Here is a 23,133-nt window from a genome sequence, read left to right on the forward strand (position 1 = left end):
TTTAAAACTGGATCTAATTTGTAGAACTGGATCTGACTACTGGCCTGAGACACCATCATTCTTGCCTGGATTACTGCAACAGTCTCCTAGCAGATTTTGCCTTTCTACCTTTGACATTTTACAGTCTACTCTTAATAATCAGTAGACAGAGCCTTTCTGCTAAGACCTAAGTCAGATGTCACTTCTGGGGACTTCCCTGTTGGTTCAGTATTTAAAACGCTGCACTTCCACTGCAGGGGACACAGGTTAGACCTCTGGTCAGGGAACTAAGATCATACATGCCATGGAGTGCAGAGGAAAAAAAAAATGCCATTTTTGCACTTAAAATAATCCATGGTACTTCATTTAATTCAGTAAAGGTCCAAGTCCCTTCAGTAGTTTCTGAGCCTCACACAATTTGCACTATATCCCCTGGCTCATGTACTTCCTACCTAACTCAGGTATTGCCCACTCCCTTTGTCACAAGCTCTGGTCGGAACAGCCCAGGCATGCTTCTCTCTCCAGTCTGCACTGGCTGTTCTCTGTTCCTGGAGAGTTTTCTCCCTGGATATTCACATTACTCACTTTCTTGGTTCCTTTAAGTGTTGGCTCAACTGTGAACTCTTAGTGAGGCTTTACACACCAGCCTATGTAAAGTTTTGAACACCCTACTTTGACCATGGCACTCCCGATTTCCCATATCCAGCTCTGTTTCTTTCCATAGCATACATCATAATTTAACGTACTATACACTTTACTTCCCTGGTGGCTCAGAGGTTAAAGCATCTGCCTCCAATGTGGGAGACCCAGGTTCGATCCCTGGGTTGGGAAGATCCCTGGAGAAGGCAATGGAAACCCACTCCAGTACTCTTGCGTGGAGAAGCCCACAAATGGAGGAGCCTGGTAGGCTACAGTCCACGGGGTCACAAAGAGTCAGACACGACTGAGTGACTTCACACACACGCACACACACATACACTTTACTTACTCCTGTTTACAGTTTGTCTTCCTACTAGAAAAAAGATCCAGCAGACTAAGGATAGTTGTCTCTTTTACTCACTAATGTATCTACAGAACCTAGCAAATAGTACATACATAATAAACAATTACTAAACGATGAACAAATACAATGAGGAAACTGAAGCCCAGAGAGGTAAATAACTTGCCTAAGAACATTAAACCGACAGGGCTAGGACTTACATCAAGATCTCTTGGAATCAATTTCTTTCCTTAACTACTATCCTCGACTCCCCAGCCCTGTTCCCTAAACTCCTTTACTGCTATTCTATGCCATCCAATCATACTTTCACCCATTTACTTATCAAATATCTGAGCCTTATGCACTATGTTTGGAGCAGGGAATATAAAGGTATATATGACTTTTTTGCTCAAAAAGAGAGGGCCTCTAACTCTCAGGGCATTTGCAGTCTCGTGTGGAAGCCTGATAATATAACTGATATGTGTTCTGAGGAGGAGGAAATACACAAGAGCTCTGAGAATGCGTTAATAGGGGGACCTAATCCAGTCTTGAGGAGATAGGAAAGGCTTCCTTAAAGAAGTGCTATTTCAAATATAAGCTAAAAGAGTTCACCATATGAAGTTGGCAGGGAGATTTCTGGGTTGAAGAGTTCAGTAAATGGCAGGAAGAGAAAAGAAAAAGAAAGAAAGAAACACACACACACACAACAGGATTCATGAGAGGAAGTGTGGCTAAAGGCATAAGCTAGGAGAGTGTGGTGTGAAAGGAAGTAGGTGATGTTCCCAAGGGAGGGACTTTGGTCTTCATCATGAACAGTAATGAATTCCTACTGGCACCAAATCTCTCAAACCAAACCTTGTCCTCTCTTATCTCAAAATGCTCACCTGCCAACACGAGGACGCACTAGCCCATGGGACTTGATGAAGACACAGTCGCCAACCTTCAGCCACATGTCATTATACCGGAGCTGCTCAAAGTAGTGGCAACCTGGTTCACCATTCGACATTTCCACAGGGACATCTTCTTTCTCCTGTGATAAAGGAAACTGGTTAAAGACAGGGAGCTGACAATCAAGGAGTTGGAAGAGAAAGTATGAAGGCAAAGCAGACTTTCCTTCATTTTAACTTAAAAAATAACCATAAATAGAAACTAATAAACGGGAAACCAAAAGTTTAGGTTACTGAAATTAAACTAAATCTTATCAAATACTGTATCTATTTTAAATTTCCAGTTAATTTTCATAAAATGTTATTCAAAGATCCTTTTACTACTCTCTCCTTCCTTTTCCCATTCTTGGGAGACTTTAGCCAAAAAAACAAAAACAAAACCCCAAAAAAACCCACCAACAACCAACTATGAAGACTTAATTTCAGAAACAGCCTTATTCAACTGCAAATACTATACAAACTTCCTCTTCACCATATTTACTAAGCTCTTAATTTCTGCATATTAACAATTGATTTAAAAATTTTACCATTTTGATTTATTTTAACATGAAAAGGAACAGTATAGCCTCTGTGACAGAAACACATATACTCTGCTTTTGAATAATTTATAGGGTCTGTCACCTACTGACTGCTGTGACACTGGGTAAACTACTTGACCTCTTATGCCTTGGGTTCATCATCTGTAAAACGAAGACAGTATGCAAATCAGATGGGGTTGTTAGGAAGCTTATATGACACAATCCATGTTAAGTACACAGAATAACACCTGGCTCATAAAACCACTTAATGTTCACTATTGTTCTTAAAGTATTGGCAAAAAAAAAAAGATACTTCTGATTAATGAAACTAAGAAACATAAATTACTGAGAAACTAGCAGGTAATGAGCACAGCACTAGGTGTTTTAAATACAAAAGCTCTAAAACATATAAAAACTGAGGAAACTGCAAAACCCCCAAATTTTCTACTGCATTTTCCTGAGAACATCAAAAACTTAAAACTTAAGGAAAAACAACTCTGCTGGAATGCCCAGATGATTTAATGCTTTGATCTTTATGATTTTAAATGTGATACTGAAATGGACTTCTTGGAAAATTCTTAAGAATGAGAGAGGTATCACACATATGCTAGATTGAGGGGTGCTAGAAGGAACGGAAGCTGTGAAAAAGAAAGCCCTGAGATTAAGAATACATATTTATTTTAGGAATGGGTTCTGTTCTAGTTATCCTTCTAAAAATTTCTTGGTATGATATATTTTAGCAATGCAATATTAAAATAAAGATATGAGACTAAAAAAAGTAATTCATACACAGGACACGGGGTACTAATGAACTCCAATAACAAAAACAAATTTAATTCCCACACTGATTTCCACTGGTATTTCCTCTTTTAAAATTAGTATCTCTATGATTCCCAGACATACTGATAAAATGTACAAAATATCATGTTCTTTCCCAAGCTCCTTTTCTCTTTTTAACATTTTAATGACACTAAAAAGGATATTTTTTCGAAGAAATTAAAAAATTTTTTTCTTGTTTTTACACTAAGAATTTAAAAGTGTTACTTTCCCCCTATATAAAAAGTGCATTTGTTGGAAATAATTCAAACATTAGAGTATGCAAAATTTAAAAATCAAGTTTTCTGTGATTCAACCCCAGGGATAACCACCCAGTTTAACCAATTTATAGTTTTTCATGTTGTTTACACATACATAAAACATAAAGTACACATTTTTGGTTTTTCTGAGTAATGATGGAACCATATTCCATTCTGCAACTTGTTAATTCCTCTGCTGATCACACATTTGCATTATATGAATGGATATGTGACAAATTCCTATTCAAGGGCATTTGGGTATGGCCTAGGGTTGAGTAAATGCATTCCCTGTTATCAAGCAGCAGGGTCAAAGAGAAAGCCACTGATGGGAGATGAGTGTGTGCTGTCCCACACTCACACCAGGCTGTGTGTATTACTAGTCTTGAGAACTGTCAATTTGCTGGGCATTTTAAAAACTATTAGATTAAAACATTTATGTTTTTTTGATCTTCTATAAATGATCTATTTGATCCTTTGCCCATTTTTCTAGTATGATTTTTTCCTAGACTTCAAAGAGTTCTTGTACTGTAGAAACAGCAGTCCTAGACTGTTTCATTAAACTAACTGATACTGTCAATTGTAAATCTAGAAAATGATCTCTTTTCTTTCTTTTGTGGGTTTTATATCAAATATATAAAGGATCCATTCCAAGCTTATAAAGAAATAAAAGATTATATGTAAATAACATAAATGTACTTAGGCTAGTAACTTATGTTTCTTTTTTAATGTTTATACCTTACTTATTTTGGAATATGAAATGAGTTCAAGTGGTTTTTTCTTCTTTTTTCAAATAGCTATCAGTTTTTCCAACATCATTTGATTTCATCCTCTCCTGCTGAGTTAAAATACTGCATTTATACAAACTTTCGGTTATAAATGAGTCACAGGTATGAAATATACAACACAGGGAATAATTACATAATATCTTTGTTTGTTTAAATGACGACTAGACTTATCATGGTGATCATTTTGAAATATATACAGAAATACTGAATCATTACATTGTATACCAGGAACTAACATAGTATTATAGGTTAATTATCCTTCAAATCCACAAACTCACAAAAAGAGATCAGATTTGTGGTTATGAGGCAGGATATGAGGAGGAAGAGGGATTGGATTATGGGGTCAAAAAGTTCAAACTTCTAGTTATAAATAAGTACCAGGGATGTAATGTACAACATAATGAACATAATTAATACTGCTGAACATTAAATGAAAGATGTTAAGAGAGTAAATCCTAACAGTTCTTATCACAAGGGGAAAATTTTTTCCTATTTCTTTAATGTTGCACCTATATGAGTTGATGGATGTTGATTACCACACTTACTGTTGTAATCATTATCATGATGTATGTAAGTCTAATCATTATGCAGTACAACTTAAAACTTATACAATGCTATATGTCAATTATATCTCAATAAAATTAGAAGGAGAAAAGGCAACTGTGGGACAAAGGGGAAAAATGAGTAAGGTCTCTAGATTAGTAAACAGTATTAATGTTAACTTTCTGGTTTTGATCTTTGTACCATGCTTTACAAGGTGTTAACATTAGCAGAAGCTCAATGAAGAATATAAGGAATGTCTTTGTACTGTCTTTGCCAAGCACTCTGCACATCTGTTAAGTCTAAAATAACTTGAAACTAAAAGTTAAAATATGTAAAACTAAAATGAATGATTGAGTATCTTTATAGTCTGGATTTAATTGTGAAAAGCCTATTCCCTTCATTAATCAATTCTGAACTAACTCAATATTTTTAAAACGTATTTTTGTAAAATGCAATATTATTTGGCAGGGTAAAGCACTCTCAACTGCTCTTTCAGTTTTTCTTCTTTTTCCTGTGACTGTCATGCATTTATTCTTTCATAAGAATGATAGCATTGTCAAGTTTCAAAACAACTTACTCAAGTAAATCTTGAAGACCTTTCAGTAGACTGTTTTTCTTCCTACAGGTTCCATAATACTCCTTTTAAGATAATTTCTTAGTGTATTTTTTGTTGTTGTTAATGTGAATTGGATAGTTTCTTCCAAGATTTTTTTATAATATTTGTTAAAATCTATTCAACATTTTCATTTTACTTTCAAAATCTTATGAAATTACTGTTGTGCTTAACAAGAAAGCTATTAACTTATATGTGGATTTTGAAATTTCTACTTGTTGAATTCTCTGTATTCAAAATTTTTTCACAGTTAATTTCTCCCCATTCTCGGCAAAAAATAATTTTACCTCTTAGTTGTCAATATTTTACTTTTGTTTGTCTAGTTATATTGGTTCTTTTCAGAAAAATATAGATAATGATAAAGCAAGCACCTATGTCGTGTATACGGCTTTCAAAGGAATTTCTTTCACTTTAGGCTTGATATATAATTTTTAAAAATCATTTTGAGAGACTATTTAAAGACATCAATCCAGATGAATATTATACCTTATCAAATAATTTCTCCTTTGATCTACTAATATAAAGAAGTATATTACTAAATTTTCCTAATTTTGACTAATCCTTGCATTCCGAGAATGAACTTCCTTCTACTTGGTCATGCTGCTCTCAAAGAACTAATGTGATTTCATTTGTACTTGATTTCACTTTTTTCCCCAAGGATTTTTTGTATCAATATTTATAAACTGATACTCAATTGCAGTTTTGTTTTTATTTTGTCAGACTTTGGAATCAAAGATTATTCTGTCCTGGTAAGACAAACTGGGATGTTTTCTTTGATCTCCACATACTCTGTGATAATTTTTTTTGGCTTTACTGCACAGCATGTGGGATCTCAGTTCCCTGATCAGGGATCAAACTCATGCCACCCTGGTAGAAGCGAGGAGTCTTAATCACTCCAGGACTGTCTGGGAACTCCTGGAATAATTTAAAGGGTGAAAGAATTTACCTATGGAATTATCTGACCTAAGTACTTTTTGGAGTGAGCTCTCTGACATTAAAAAAAAAAAAAATTCTTCATGTTATCTACTTAAACATGTTATGTCTTCTGGATTTCATTTAACTAACTGGTATTATCTTGGAAAATTATTCATGTCATTCAGGTTTTACTATTATTATTTGTTTTTGTTTTAGTTATTTTTTGACTGTACCAAGAGGCTTCTGAAATCTTAGTTCCCTAACCAGGGACTGAACCCAGACCCTCGCCAATGAAAGTGCAAAGTCCCAACCTCTGAACTGTCAGGGAATGTCCTCATTCAGGTTTTCAAATGTATTAACAGAAATGCACAAGTCTTTAAATTTCCTCTATATTTTGTATGTTGAGCTTAATGCCTTTCTTTTTCCTTTATTAGGACAGTTGGTAGTTTATCTCATTGAACCCATCAAAGTCTCCTTTTCAGTCCTGCTATTATGTTTTTCAAGTATTAATTTCTCTTTCCTTTATAGTTCCCTTCTCTTTGTTAGGCTAAAGTTTCATATTATTACTCTTCTTCTAATTCTGAAGTTGAATACTTTATTCATTTATTTTTGAGAAGGGGTGTTTTAAAATTAAAATTCTTTTCTATGTGGCTATGATCTACATACCTTTTCCAAGTTACAACTGTCTTCAGTTCGACTATCCTCTGAGTTGTCTGTATTCTTCTCATCATCCGCTTTATCTGCGTTTGCAAATACAGAGGCCACTCGGACCACAGGCAAGGGCACATCTCGAGGGACAAATCTAACCGAGCTGATGGGCATGGTCCACAGTTTAATTTTCTTAAAAGATTTGGTTTTGGCAGAATATCGTGATTCACAGACAAAAACATCCTCATCTCGAAAATTTTCTGGGCATAATTTAAAGTATTCCTGGTGGATATAAGAATAAAATCAATTAGGTGAATTTTCTGAAAACCAATCAACCAGAAAACACAAAAACACCAACCAAGCAAAGAAATAAAAGCTAAAGTGTTAAGACTTTTTGACAACTAACAACAAATGGTAAATGGTTAGAGATCAGGAGTATTTCCTTATACAGAATGGCATTACTCAGTATATTCTATTTAGCTTATTTAGTTTACCTCCCTGATGAACAGGGAGGCCTGCCTGGCATGCTGCAGATCGCAAAGAGTCAGACACGACTGAGCGACTGAACTGACCTGAAGTTTTACCAACTGCCCGTATGACAGTACATTAGTATTTCAGACAGCTAGTTCTTTAAAGTTTTGAGCCTGTGCCTATAGGAGACAGACAAACAAACAGTATACCATATTACCTAAAACCACCCTGAAGATTTAATTCTTCAGAAAATGTCATCTTTAAAAATTTACCTGGCAATATAAAAAAATGTAAGCTAACTGCATATAGCTATATAGCATAAGCAGCAAACGGTCTTTCACCTTTTATGCTCAGATTTATTTTTCCTCAAATCTTTACATAAAGCCAGAGACACAGCCTAAAAAAATTCAAACAGTTTTAAACAGAGCTATTCATTTTGTAAATATCAATTTTCTGTGGTTGTGAAACTCCATGTGAACTCCACGAAATAATTTACTGTTTGGGGATTAATAAGTTTCTTACCTTGACAAACATGACCACACATTTTCCTAGAATTTTACTAACAGGAACTTTATTGTAATAGTCACTCTTAAAAACTTCTTTTTCTAGAAATTTTCGTGTAGCCAAATGGAATGTTTCATTTGGCCGATAAAACCAACAGCCATACAACCATTTTTCGCCTCAAAAACAAAGAGGGAAAAAGAGAAAATTACCATTAATGGAAATAACATATTCTTTGTAAAATGAGCAAATACTCCATTCATTCTGTCATGGGCTGAAGCAAGCAATATGCTTTTAGGCCATGGTTCCTTAACAGAATTATCTTAAAAGAAACAATACTTTAAAATAATAAAGTGTAATGACACCTAAAAATGCTACTTTCCCCCTTATAGTAAAAGATGTAAAATAAATAGAACAAGGAAGGGGATGGGACCTACTCTACTCTGCTGGGTCAGGACACAGCTAAAGCTATGTGCTTTAATAAGGATGTAAGATATACTAAAGGACATATGTAGCACTTGGGTTAAAGAATACAAAGGTATTTTATATGATGAACAGCTGAAAGAACTGGATTGTCTGGATCACACTTCTGCTTGGTTTTGGCTTCATTAACTCCTATTCATTCTCTATGTTTCAAGTTAAAGCCAACTGTTTTAGGAAGTCTTTTTGAAATCAAATTCTAAGCCACATATCTCTCTATAACAATTTCTTCTTTATTTGTGACTTTTACCAGAGTGGCTTTGCCAGGGACAAAACATAGACCTTTTGTTCTGATTCTTGGCCATCTTACAGAGTTTGGCTCTCGGATTTTTCTTAATAAGTATCAGTTGAATGAATGAATCTCATCTAGACTTCAAGAAGTTGCGTTTCTTTTGACTCAGCTATGCCACTGCCCAACAGTGCTTGATCCTATGTTCCTCATATAGTGGGTACTGAATTGTACTTATTAAGAGTGTAAAACAACTACTGTGGAAAGGCATAAAATGTATGAGTTACAACTTCCTTCCCTGAGAAACAAGGAGTAAAATAATCACATCTCACCAATTTGCTCCCCAATTTAAAACGAACTTACCAGCAGAATCTTCCCACAGTCTCTCAATACAGACGATATGCGGTTGTAGATTGACCTCTGAGGGCTCTACATAGACGTAATCTCCAACATGGTACATGCTGTTCTTAAAGCTGCAGTCCTGGCTGTATGTGCGATGTAAGCCTGAGAGGCCTGAAGCTCCTGAGGAATCTTCACTCTTTTCAGCTTCTTAGGTAAAAAAGAGAAAAATGTTCTCATGAAAGGGATGTGGGCATCAGATGCAGGATTAAAACTACACATACTAATACATTTAATTCTTTTCCAGATACTCCAAGGCAGGATTCAGGACAAACAGCATGATATCCACATTCCCAATAGTCTCAACTCAAAATTGTCTTTTTAAATTACAGCCAATTGCCATTAATTTAAATAAATACATAAATAAAGTATCTACAGAATAAAAATAATCACCTTAATAATATATGCTTACTGTAGTCATTTTGAATGATACAGAAAGGTATAAAGAAGGAAACAGGCCACTCATAAACCATGTGATCCAGGAGATAATCTTGTATGTACTTTCTTGACATCTTAATACCTCTTCTGTTATTACATGGTTATGTCACAATGAATGGAATCTCAGAACTACGGAGATATGGAACATGTATTTCATACAATATACTGTAAATTATATATGAAAAGTATTAGTCACTAAGTCATGACCGACTCTTTGTGACCCCATGGCCTGCCAGTCTCTTCTGTCTGTGGAATTATCTAGGCAAGAATACTGGAGTGGGTTGCCATTTCCTTCTCCGGGGATTAAACCTGTGCCTCCTGCAATGCAGGCAGATTCTTTACTGTCTGAGTTATCAGAGAAGCCCAGAAACTATATCTTTATACACTTAATATCATAAAAATTTCCCCTGAGATCAAATGCTTTTCAAGAAGATTTTTAGTTTTGCTAAAGAATATTTTTTAATGGCTTCCATATCACAAGCTGGAATCAAGATTGCCAGGAGAAATATCAACAACCTCAGATATGCAGATGATACCACTCTAATGGCAGAAACTGAAGAGAAACTAAAGAGCATCTTGATGAGGATGAAAGACAAGAGTAAAACAGTGGACTTACAAGTCACCATTCAAAAAACTAAGATCACGGCATCTGGTCCCAACACTCATGGCAAATAGATGGGAAAAAAGTAGCAGTGACAGATTTTATTTTCTTGGGCTCAAAAATCACAGTGGATGACTGCAGCCATGAAATTAAAAGATGCTTAATCTTTGGAAGGAAAGCTAAAACAAACCTAAACAGTGTATTAAAAAGCAAAGATGTCACTTTGCCAACAAAGATCTATATAGTTGAAGCTATATAGTTATGTATGGATGTCAAAGCTGGACCATAAAGAAAGCTGAGCACTGAAGAACTAATGTCTTCAAATTGTGGTGTTGGAGAAGAGTCTTAAGAGTCCCTTGGACTGGAAGGAGATCAAACCAAACAATGCTAAAGGAAATCAACCCTAAATATTAATTGAAAGGACTGATGCTGAAGTTCCAATACTTTGGCCACCTGATGCGAAGACCTAACAATGGAAAGGACTCTGATGCTGGGAAGGACTGAAGGCAAAAAGAGAAGAGGGTGGCAGAGGATGAGATGGTTAGCATCATCAACTCAATGGACATGAATCTGAGCAAACTCTGGGAGACAGTAAAGAACAGGGAAGCCTAGGATGCTATACAGTCCATGGGGTCACAAAGAGTTGGACATGACTTAACAACTAAACAACATATAAGCCATCATTTACAAACACCATAGTTTTTTTTTTTATTAAAAAGCTTTGCCATTTCTTTGATTACTTTCTTCGAATAATTTTTCATAAATGGAAGATCTGGAAATAAGCACATTAAATGTTTTTAAATGCATGTTCCAAACTGACCCCCAAAGTCTATACCAATTTAAATCCATCGCTATTTGGCTACAAGGGAGTGGGGGTCTGTTTCTCCATTCACTCTCTAATACTGGTATTATAAAATTTTTTAAAAGTTTTGACAATTTTGGTGGAAAATGTTATCTAGCAGTTGATTAATCAAATGAATCCTTGTGACATATGCAGTAGATTCACAAGGTTCTTGAGAATTTTATGCCAGTAGAAACACTGGCCTGAAAGGGACAGAAAGGGTACAAAATCAAAGGCTGGTAACCCACCCCCCTCCCCAAAACTCTAGAAACAGGAAACAGGCTGATAAAACAACTCAGGTACAAACATGTGCTACCTTTCATGAAAAAAGATGATTCAGAGGGCAAACTGTGGAGCCACAGAGAACTAATTTCAGGCCTTGAAGCCTAATATTTTCTCCTGCAGCCTTCACTTTTTGTTTCCACTAAGGTTCTTTTTGTTTTGTTCTTTAACATCTTAGAGAGATTTCACTTAAATATTTGGTTTATTTAAATAAATATCTGCTTCTATTTAAAACGTTAAAACACTTAAACAGCTGACTGGAAGCTCTCCATGCACACACAGAGCTGGTGAGTGGCAGATTTCACTGAGGACCAGATGTTATCTTTAGTTTCCCCCCACTGCCTGCCGCATTTCTCAAGAGAAAAATTCTCCCTGCCTCAAAATTAAAAGCTATTCTAGGAGATCAGAAGCTTTAGGAGGTCAGGGGTCTCACTATTTGGTATAAATCCTCTCATAACTCCCCTCTTCAGAACCATACCCCAACCCTTAAGTCAGCCTGGTGTCCCTGAGTCTGGACACTTCAGGGATGAACAGTCAGAGGAAGGGTGGGGAGGTAATCTAGAGGTTCAACTTTAAATTTAGACTTTCAACTAACCTTTTTGCTTCTAGTCATGCATGCACCTTCATTTTTCAGGTGTACATGCCATTCTAATACTTGCGCCTTTCTCAACAGGCAATGGCCTGCTAAGGTCTTTATCCGATGCTGGCCTTGAAGCCAGCATTAGCTATCAGTTTTTCTAGCTTCCAAATTATAACTGCCATCATCTTCTCTTCCACTGTTTCCTTCACTTTTTTTGAGGGGAGTGAATGCTTTTGTGTTTGTTTTTTGTTTTGTTTTAAAAGCCCCCTTTCGTCATTTGAATCGTTTTGGAAGAAGGAGAATTGGTATCTGCATACAATCTGCCCACGTTTATGTAGTCTTGCTTACTGACCCAAGTAGGAATAGTTAGTTCTGGCATTTAATATAAAAACAGGGTGGGTGACATCTTGTTTCCCTCAATTTCCACTGATTATTAAGAAATCTACTCTGTGACTTAGAGAAGGCTGACTGACATACAACCACCATTCTTTCCAGCATTTTGCCATCTTTCAATACTCATAAATAACTAGTTGCAACAACCTTCAGAGTACTCTGCTTCTAAGCTTTTCCTACTCCTTTCTTCCAGTGCTGACCTCACATTCTACGGCAAAGCACCACCTCCTACCTACCTCCAGTCTCATGCTGGGGAAACAGTCTCTGAATTAGTGCAAAAGGTCAGTAATTACTAACAGGGATGCTCTGGCAGCCTCAGAAAGCAGTTCTTTGCAGCAGTCTTCCTTTCCTCTCGTCAGCAAAGGCTCCCAAGCTCAGAAGACAGGTACAACATTGAAAAAGGAAATGCAATTCTCCTAGCTTTTTTCTTTATGTGGCTTTGCTTTTCTACCACAGGTCTTCATCATAGATTAAGTCATCGAAAATATTTCCTGGTATCTAAGGATCAATTAGAACAGTGACCAGCAGTCTTTAAAACGTCAATACAGGGAATTCCCTGGCAGTCCAGTGGTTAGAACTTGACACTTTCACTAATGGAGGCCTGGATTCAACCCCTGGTCAGGGAACTAATATCCCATAAGTCATGTGGCATGGCCAAAAAACCCACAAAAACATTAGTACTGCCTTTTCTCTAGAATGCGCCACCTTATATTGAGTTCACAAATCACTGCTAATCCACCAAGAAGGAAGGCAGGTGCCGTAATTTTTGCTCCTCCATTCACTAAATCCAAGGCCTTACAGCAGTGACTCCCAGACTTCAGTGCACATCAGAACAACCTATAGGTCTTGCTGAAACAAAGACTGCTGCGTCCCTCCCTCAGAGTTTCTGAACTGGTAGGTCTGGCCTGGGAACAGAGCACCGGCATTTCTAACAAGGTAACAGGTGATGCTGATGCTGCTTGCCTAGAGGTCATACTGTGAAAGCTGGCTTTGAGTAATTCAAAGAGCAGCTGTCATTAATTTTGCATTGCCAGGGAAAGTATCAACTAAATTTTAAAGGAAAAATTTCCAAGTATATAAAATTCTGTCACGGGTGTCTCAAACATCACTCAGTACTGTACTGGCATTCTGTCTTTTTCACTCATTGAATTCTGTTTTGATCTTTATTATTTCTTCTATTTACTTCAGGCTTGATTTGCTCTTCTAACTTTCTGAAGTGGAAAAATGGATTCATTTTTAATGAATTTAAACATGTATATTTCTGATACATGTTTAAAAATCTGTAAATTTCCTAATAACTACCTTATCTATATCCCATAAATTTTAATGTGTTATTTTTGCTTTTATTCGGTACAAGATTTTTCTAATTGTCCTTCTGATGTCTTCTTTGATCCATGGGGTTATTGAGAAATGTACTGCTTCATTTCCAAATATTTGGGGATTTTCTAGATTTCCTTCTGCTGATTTATAATTTCCAATCTAATCTTATTGTATTCAAAGAACAAACTTGGTATGATTTCAATCCTTTAAAATTTTTGAAACTTGTTTTATGACCCAGCTCATGGTCCCTTCTAGATAATGTTCCATGCAGGCTCTACAAGAATGTGTATTCTGCAGTCACTGTTCAGAGAAGACAATGGCAACCCACTCCAGTACTCTAGCCTGGAAAATCCCATGATGGAGGAGCCTTGTAGGCTGCAGTCCATGGGGTCACTAGGAGTCGGACATGACTGAACGACTTCATTTTCACGCATTGGAGAAGGAAATGGCGACCCACTCCAGTGTTCTTGCCTGGAGAATCCCAGGGACGGGAGCCTGGTGGGCTTCCGTCTATGGGGTCGGACACGACTGAAGTGACTTAGCAGCAGCAGCAGCAACAGTCACTGGTATAGCATTTTACATGTCCGTCAGGTCAAGCCAGCTGACAGTACTGTCCAAGAGTTCAGGTTGCTGTAAGAAGACCCACCACAGGCGACAGTGTGGGTTAGACAATGAACATCCATGTCTCACAGTTCTGGAGGTAGATCTGGCGTATGGTGAGGGCCCACTTTCTGCTTCAGTTCGCCATCTTCCTGCTCTTCATCCCCTTACAATGGCACCAATTCCACTGTGCTGATTCCACTCTCATGACTACATCCAAACATAATTATCTCCGAAAGGCCCCCATCTCCAAATACCAACACACTGGAGGCTACAACATATGAATTTTGGTGGGGGACATAATATTCAGTCTATGACAGCCTAATCTTATTAAGTCATACTTTTGCCAATTTGTGGTTTAGCCTGTCATTTGCTGAGAAAGGCGCATCAAGATTCTAATAATTGAACTACTTCCCTTTTCAGTTCTGTCAGTTTCTGCTTCATGTCAGTTGCAGCCCCACTGTTAGGTACATTTTGTTTGCTGCTCAGTTTCTAAGTCGTGACTAGCTCTTCTGCAACCCCATGGACCACAGCCTGCCTGGTTCCTCTGTCCATGGGATTTCCCAGGCAAGAATACTGGAGTGGGTTGCCATTTTCTCCTCCATAGGTACATATACATTTGTAAGTATTATATGTTTTTGACCCTTTTAACATTTTAAAATGTCCCTCTTCATCTCTAGTAATATTTCTTAAAGTTTATTTGTCTGATTAATATAGCCACTCCAACTCATTATAGTTACTATTTGTATGGTATATCTTTCCCCTTCACTTCGTCAGCTTCTCTCAACTCCTCTACACATGGGCAGCTTTCCAGTCAGCCAGGAATGTGTGGAGAGCTTGTTTGTCCTTCTACAATAATTTTCAGGATATTCCTCAATGTCAACTGTTACCTGGGGCAAGCAAAGCTGCAAGTTTACTCAATTCATTCCTGCATCAACTGCTTTTGCTGGGGGTCAAGACACAAAACCACCCCCTCTTCCAGTCCAACATACACCCCCACACTCTCTCTCTCTCACCATCATTAATGAGTATATTCCCTTTGGCAAAAAGCTGCTGGTTTCTGCCCTATGCTGGTAAAATCAGTCCTCACCAACTGGGTTCCTTTCTCTTCTTTTTTGCATATGGCACTGCTTATGAGAATTTGCTTAAATCAACTTATTTTGCTCCCTTTCCTGAGGAAAAAATTCTAAGGAGCAGACTTGATGCCAAAGATAAATATGACTCTTGGAAAACTTATACATTCTAAGTATTTTATGTGACCTCTTTTTTCAGGAATGATTAACTTTCTAATAAAAGTTCCTACTTTCAAATATTTCTAAGCTCTGGCAAGTGATTCAAGGTAACATTTTTAGGTTGATACAATTAAAATAAAAATGTCCTCCTCCTTAAGTGGTTCAACCAAAGTATCTACTTGTCTTGAGTCCATACAAGGACAGCCATGCTGTTGAACAATAGGGCAGAAACTTTATGCACTAACTGCTGAGAATGCTTTTGAGCCTCAGCTAGGCCCCTTAGGTTTTTATTTACTAGCAGTATTAAGCGTATTAAGCTGCCACCTTTGTGAATTAACTGACTCTGTTCTTGAAATACTAAGAGTAAGAGCTGTGTCACGGGCAACTTTCAATCTTTCCCAGTCTGATGACTAAGTTGATAATGACAAAAACATTTCCAGCTTACCATGTCCATTTTGTAACAGCCAATGCCCTGAGTCTTCACAAAGAGAGGTCCACAGCAAGATCAGCTAGGACAGAGTATAATAATGTTCCTTCACATTTAACAAAATGAAAAGAAACTAACCTCTTTTTTCTTCTTCTCGTTTTAGTTTATCTTCCTCTATTTCTTTTGGCAGTTTTTCCTTCTTTTCTTTCTCCACATCGTTATGCAAATGTTTTGTGGTATAGCTGAGTGCTGGTGAAAGAAGGATCTCTCCATTTTTGCAGAGTTCATCACGAATTTTAATAAAAAACTGCTGAAGTTCTACCGCATCCTCATATATTTCAGAATCTGTCCTATAACAGCATCAAGAACATTCACTGACACACAACATGCTTCTTTTAAACACCCTGATCATATGTTAAAACATTCTATGAAATGCTTCTTTAATGTATTCATTGATATAGTGATAACTTCTGAGCAGTTCTAATATGGGTATCTCCTTAAAATTTGTTCAGTTTTACCTCGGTGAGCCTCCTGCCCACCAGTTTCCTTTTCCTTAAGGCTCACTCCCTGTATAGCTCATGTAAAAGGAAAAGCCTCACAGAACTTCCTGGGGGAGAAACGTGGTACATTCATTAGCTGAGTTTGGCAACAGAAGAGGGCTGCCAGAACCAAGGACTATACTAAGGCTTCATATCATCTGTAACACTTACCTGAATCTAATCTTGGGATTAATTTTAACTTTCTTTTAGTTAAGGGATCAACACACTAGATAAAGTATTAACAGAAGATTTAGCCCTTTTGTTGGCGGAGGGGGGAATCTATATCATGTTGTCTAGGCTGCTAGGACTTAGTAAATATTTGAACCTAAATTGCAAAGTCCTGAGAGTATCATAAAATGGTTGCAGGCCTCAGAGTTAGTGTTCATTTTAGTTCCCGAGAAATAACTACATAATTCTGGGGAACCAGCAGAGGCAACACAATGAAAGATAGAAAAAAAAAATCTGTGTCATATTGAAAACTTTTAAGGGATTCTCCCCATTTATAAAATGAGATGATTGGGCAAAATGAACTTCATAATTTAGCCTCAAAGAAATTTTATTACTATTTGTCATCCACTGTTGGTCTGAGGAAGGCCTAAAGATAATTCTATTAACTACTAGGAATATCAGGGTTTGAAAAATTATTCACAAAGGTAACCAGAGACAAAGACTTAGCAGCAGTCATGGAGGCATTCTGGTCAGGGCAGTGTGGATGCTGCAGCCAAGCCCAGTCAGCTGTTTGCTAACACCGACCATTAGAGCATCAAACTTGAGAAGACTCCAGAATGCTGCTCACAAGCACAGGTGACCTGGCAACCTAAAACACTGCCAATAACAACCCAGATGGGTGTTTCTAGGAAGATTCTAAAATCTTTTCGGGTTACAGACATGCTAACACTTGTATGAAAACAATAAAACTAAAACTTGCCAAGGGAAGAAACTCCAACAACACTATTTTCATGCCTATTTTCTGAATAGAGACTTTTGAAGGCTATTCACTTGAAATTAATTTTATAAGAGCTTATAATTACAAGTATAAACTTAAAACTGAAAATGCACTTTTGATAATCCATGCTACATTCAAAGGGCAGATTTATAATTCCATCATGCACTCAGCACATCGTGTAATCTAAAAATTAAATTGTTTACTTCTGGGTTTTTCATTTAGTATTTTTGGATCTTGTCTGACCTTGGGTAACTGAAACTGCAGAAAGTGAAACCTCAGACAAAGAAGGGAATACTGTAAAGTTATGTTGGACTCTACCTCCTAGGCCTCAACAGCAAAAACTAATCAAGTCAACAATGGGAGAAAGAAAAGAGTTTATTTCTTACAGATACAAATCTGCTTAGTTCCTAAAATAATCATGTCATCCACACAAGGAATAAAGCTGCTAATAATCTAAGAAAGAAAGAAAGTGAAGTCACTCAGTCGTGTCTGACTGTCTGCGACTCCATGGAGTATAGCCCGCCAGGCTCCTCATCCATGGAATTTTCCAGGCAAGGGATAATGGAGTGGGTTGCCATTTCCTTCTCCAGGGGATCTTTCCAACCTGAGTCTCCTGCACTGAAGGCAGACTCTTCACCATCTGAGGCACGAGGGAAGCCCAATAATAATCTAACAGACAAATGTATTGTGGAAGACTCCTTCACAAAACTAAGCCCAAGAAGCAATGAGGGTAGGGTATGGGGCAGGGAGAAGAGGAGTGACTTTAGACTTAAGGACTATTTAAGTAAACTGAGAACAAGAACAGAACTCTAAGTTCCATGAGGGAAGGGTTCGAATGTTTTGTCCACTGGTATATTCCATGTATCCAGAACACGCTCATAACTGGTAGTCATTTAATAAATATTTCAGGATAAATGAAAACTAAGAAATAAATGAATGCAGACTCTGACTACAAGATGCACTCCCACCCCCCTTTATTTCGGCACTGTTGAAGAATAAGGACTATATCTTAAACGTGTCTCTCAGAGGCCTCTCCAACCTGACCCTAACTCTACCTATCCTGTGAACACACCACACTCATTTCCTAACCTTATGCCTTTACTCACACCACTTTCCTGATGTGAATCCCATCCATTTCCCCATTCTTCCCTGACATGCTCTTTAGAACCCTAAAGAAGTTTATTACTCCACCATCTTACTAAATACCAAGTCCTTAAATGTTATCTCATGCTGGGAACAACTGCTCCCTAAGCACAGGTGCTGTTCCAACTGTCAGACTTTAAGGTCTTAGAGCACAGAGCTCAAGTCTTACCATCCCTGGCTGTACTGCTTGACTGGCCTCCTGGTGACTAGCTCAGCAGCAGCTCCCTGCAGTAAAGAACAAGATGAGTCGCCGCACTTACTAGTTCTGTGACTGTGGCAAGTTACTTCTCTCTGTCGTGCACGTCTTCATATACAAACTGGAAGATTATCACTTACCTATGATGGCTATAGTAAGGCTATAGTAAGGGTTAGAGATCGTCTACATGGTACTTTACAAAGGGCAAGCGCTCAATAGGAACAGCAAATATTACTTTTCACTTTTCTTTCAAGATCCAGAGCAAACCCAGACTTCATAGAGTCCCTGGCTGGAATTACCCCATGCCCACTGACTAAAGGTCCAGCAATCAGCATAACAGATAATAAGTTCTAGGAAGGTAGGGTTTGTATTCTTAACTCTTTTATTCTCCCCAAGTGATCCCAAGAGCACACAGAAGACACACCATAATTGTGGAACTGAAACAGTTTCCACAGCTGAGTATATGCTATTGTTGTGTGGCAAATATACAGCATAGATCAAAATCAGAAGGGGATTTAAGTTTGATGGAAATTTAAATTTGATTGCCTCTTCTTTTTATAACATTTAATGTCTGCAGAATGAACTTAAAAGTGACAAATCTGAAATTAAAAAGAAGCTCTTTGAGGAGTCTGAAATGGCAATCAAATTTAAATCAGTGTAAACTCAGATCAATATTTTAGCACTACTTTATTTAAAGCACACTTGCACTGAACTCAAACTTTAAAAGAAAATCCTATTATTATTTCTAATTAAAAGCATTCCATCCTTTTAAAATACATGTTCTATGAAAGGCTGTATTTTAAAAGTTTATCCTTTTCAACATAGCCTCAATTTTGTCTCTCATTTCTTCCCCTCATTGGCCCAATTCAGTAGTGTGTCTTCTCTCCCCCAGAACATTCTTACTCTATACATTCTAATTAAAATTCAAAATAGCACCCCACCAACTGTACGCTGAAATAGCACATCAAAGCAAATTCTTTCTTCTGTTTTACACCTTCTATGTCACACTTCTCAAAAAGAATGACTTTGAAAACATACCGATTCATCCTTCTCGCCCTCTCCAATACGTCAAACATATGCTCTTGAAATAAATCAAGCCGTCGGTAGCGGTTATTTTCAACATTCTTCCTAATTATGTCAAAAGTAAGAGGAGGTTTGTTTGGAAAGCTGGGATCCACAGCAGGAATTTCTGCTAAGGAATCACTGTAGCATCTTCCTTCATCATCCTGATGACTCATGACTGACACAAAAAGATTATGGATAAGCTCCTGAATCAGCAAGGTTACATTTGGGACGTGCGAGTCCTCATCTCCTTCTAAGTCTCTCCGAGTTTCAAGCAGTACTTTATGTAGGACAAGGGCATCTTTGTAGATCAAAGACTCAGGCTCATTGTATGTACAGGCATTGTTAAACATCATGACGAAGTCCTCAACCATCGAGTCTATATCTTGGTATTTGTTGGCCATCATGTGACTTCGAATTTTTTCCATGTCCATGGGCTTTTTAATGGTCAAATAGTAGTCAGGCAGCTCGGATCTGGAGGGAAGCCTCAGAAATATGGCACTGAGGCGGCGGCCCCTCTTATCAGTATAGTTCTTTACAGCTTCATAGACTTCATTTAGTTTCTGCTGCATTGGAGTCATGTATTTTGATTTTTTAGGAGAAATACCACTCTTCCTACCTAAAGAAAAAGATTTAATGTTAAATGAATAAAATAAATGAACCTAAACTTGTATATAGTTGGTAGCATAACCACAAGGAAGGAATTATTTCAAGTGATGTATAAAACACAGTAATTAGCATTTTTCAAGTGAAATATATCCCATCAACAAAGAAAGAACTAGAAAAACAAACTATTTTCAGTACTCATATTTTTGGTGGGAGAGTAAGTACTGTGATGTTGAGATAGTTGTGAATAAGGCAGAATAAAGGAAATGAGCAGTTATGTGACAGTCTAATTCCATCTCCTATGGTATCCTTGAGAACAGAGATTTTCATCAAGGCAGAAAAAGAGATAAAGATGCTAAAACAGAGGACACTGAATAAAAACCTTGTGGCCTGGAATCTCAATTGAGAGTATCAATATGAACTTATGGTGCATTTTCTCTTTAAATATAAAATACAAAATTTCTTAGCTCTGTCCACTGAAAATTCTAGAAACTTTGACCAACCTAGTTGCAGTATACTCCTAAATAATTCTGACTATATTTTTAGAATACTGATTTCAAAAACTAATGTTATTAGCTCTTTTGCAAATGGTTGATTTCCAGTCTACACAAGATCAGTCTGCTGTATCTTGAGACACTAGACAGTAAGAGTCTATCAACGACTTCTTACTATGGCCAGTTCAAAAGACCACAGCAGCCAACCTGCTGCTGCTGCTGCTGCTAAGTCGCTTCAGTCGTGTCCGACTCTGTGCGACCCCATAGACGGCAGTCGACCAGGCTCCGCCGTCCCTGGGATTCTCCAAGCAAGAACACTGGAGTGGGTTGCCATTTCCTTCTCCAATGTGACAACATTAAATATCAACAAGAACCAAAATTGCAATGGGTTAAAACTCAGAAGTATGTTTAAATCTAGTAGTCCTTAATGATCAGAGAAGGAAATGGCTACCCACTCCAGTGTTCTTGCCTGGAGAATCCCAGGGACGGGGGAGCCCGGTGGGCTGCCGTCTATGGGGTTGCACAGAGTCGGACACGACTGAAGTGACTTAGCAGCAGCAGTACTTAATGATAAATAAAAAACAATGGGGTAGATGTTGCAGGATTTTAGTAAACCAATGCATTATTTTGTCTGTATTTCATTACTTTGAAAACCAGTAAATGAAAAGGGAAATCTAGCTTTCATCCTTTCAAAAACCAAAACAATACATACAAAAAAAAACCCATCCACTGGGTAACCAAATACGGATGAGGAAGTTTCTCCACATAGAAGTATTCCAGTTAGTAACAGAACAAGCAATGATAAAATTAAACTAACACTACTTTACATCTCTTCAACGAATTTATGTAACAAGCATCAATAGCTATTAACATAATTTAAAGAAACAACCAGAAATTACATGCCACCTGATGGAAGACTATATTACTTCTTATGTCAGTTTCTGTGCCAATGTGAGGGGAGAATCAAATTTAAAATCTAGATCTGATCAACTACCAATTTATAGGAAATACAAAGGAACATGTGAATACTGCAGCAAAGGGATACAATTACCACAACCTAGACTGTGGGAAACTACAGTACAAACCCAATTTCTTCAACAAACTGAAAGACAAAAAGGAAGAGATGGAGAACTTACAGACTAAATCAAATGCAACGTGCGGACCTTACTTAACAAGTTGAAACTGCATCTAATCAAGCCATTGAAGTTAATGTCCATTTATGAGAAATAAGGAAAAAGTTAACCGACATCCTAAGGAAGTAAACTAAGTGACTAAGACCTCTGGACTGTACAAGGAAGTGACCAGGTTTCTAGAGTCAACAGCAGGAGGATGCAAAAAGGAGGACTGCTCTGAATTATGAGTTTAAGTAAAACAATCGAACGCAATACACACAACTTAACGAGATCCTGATTGGAAGAAACCAACTGTAAAGATATATTTGTAAGACAATCTGTAAAATTTGAAAATTTATCAGCTATTAGAGGAAACCAAGAAATTCCTAATTTTGTAATGTGTGACAATGATGTCATGATTATTTAAGAAAATATCTGCATATTTTAAAGATGCATAATGAACTATGCAGAAATAAAATGACATGACTGGATGTGTCTTATAATTCAGAACAAAGAAAAAAAAGGGCAAAAGGGAATACAGGAAGTAAGTATGGCACAATCTTGATAAATGCTGAGTAACAGGTATAGACAGGGATTCACTGTACTATTCTTCACATCTGTCTATGTTTTGAGTTTTTCATAACATTGAGAAATGAATAGAAAATTAACACTGCATGGTAAAATCTCCTCTCCCTGAACTTAAAAAAATATATGTATACATGCATTTATATATATTTAGTTCTATATTTACTATTAATGCAATGACAACCCACTTCAGTACTCTTGCCTGGAAAATCCCATGGACGGAGGAGCCTGGCAGGCTGCAGTCCATGGGGTCGCTAAGAATCAGACACAACTGAACGACTTCACTTTCTCTTTTCACTTTCATGCATTGGAGAAGGAAATGGCAACCGACTCCAGTGTTCTTGCCTGGAGAATCCCAGGGACGGGGGAGCCTGGTGGGCTGCCGTCTATGGGGTTGCACAGAGTCAGACACGAATGAAGTGACTTAGCAGCAGCAGCAGCAGTTAACTAATACAGTTACTATTAAAGTATCTGTCATTAGTTTCTTAACTCAACTTATATAATTAATTTTAGTTTTAAAAGATATTATGTCCCTATAAAATTAGGTGATTTCATTCCTGCAAGTGAAAAATTAGAAGGTTTTCATTTCTGGATTCTTTTATAATTACATGAAAAAATAAATAAGTAGCTTAACAAAAAGGAAAGATCACTTA

At 37.2% G+C, this 23,133-nt stretch overlaps 1 protein-coding gene across 41 annotated transcripts in view; it reads right to left on the reverse strand.

Moving 5' to 3' along the window:
• The window catches only part of PBRM1 (polybromo 1), a 110,328-nt gene that overhangs the window by 25,248 nt on the left and 61,947 nt on the right, over positions 1–23,133 (reverse strand). For 30 of the 41 annotated variants that reach the window (XM_055414004.2, XM_088831844.1, XM_055413999.2 and 27 more), the window contains 6 exons: positions 19,660–20,302; positions 15,936–16,147; positions 9,048–9,233; positions 7,997–8,154; positions 7,022–7,285; positions 1,843–1,988 (listed from right to left, as the gene is read on the reverse strand). In XM_055414004.2, the coding sequence (XP_055269979.1) occupies positions 1,843–1,988; positions 7,022–7,285; positions 7,997–8,154; positions 9,048–9,233; positions 15,936–16,147; positions 19,660–20,302 (1,609 nt within the window). The remainder of the gene's footprint in view (positions 1–1,842; positions 1,989–7,021; positions 7,286–7,996; positions 8,155–9,047; positions 9,234–15,935; positions 16,148–19,659; positions 20,303–23,133) is intronic. The other 11 variants (XM_055414012.2, XM_055414016.2, XM_055414002.2 and 8 more) reach the window with 1 other exon arrangement.

Source organism: Moschus berezovskii, chromosome 24 (genome assembly GCF_049115385.1).
Source record: "Moschus berezovskii isolate FMDL1 chromosome 24, NW_MosBer_1.0, whole genome shotgun sequence".
NCBI lineage: Eukaryota > Metazoa > Chordata > Mammalia > Artiodactyla > Moschidae > Moschus > Moschus berezovskii.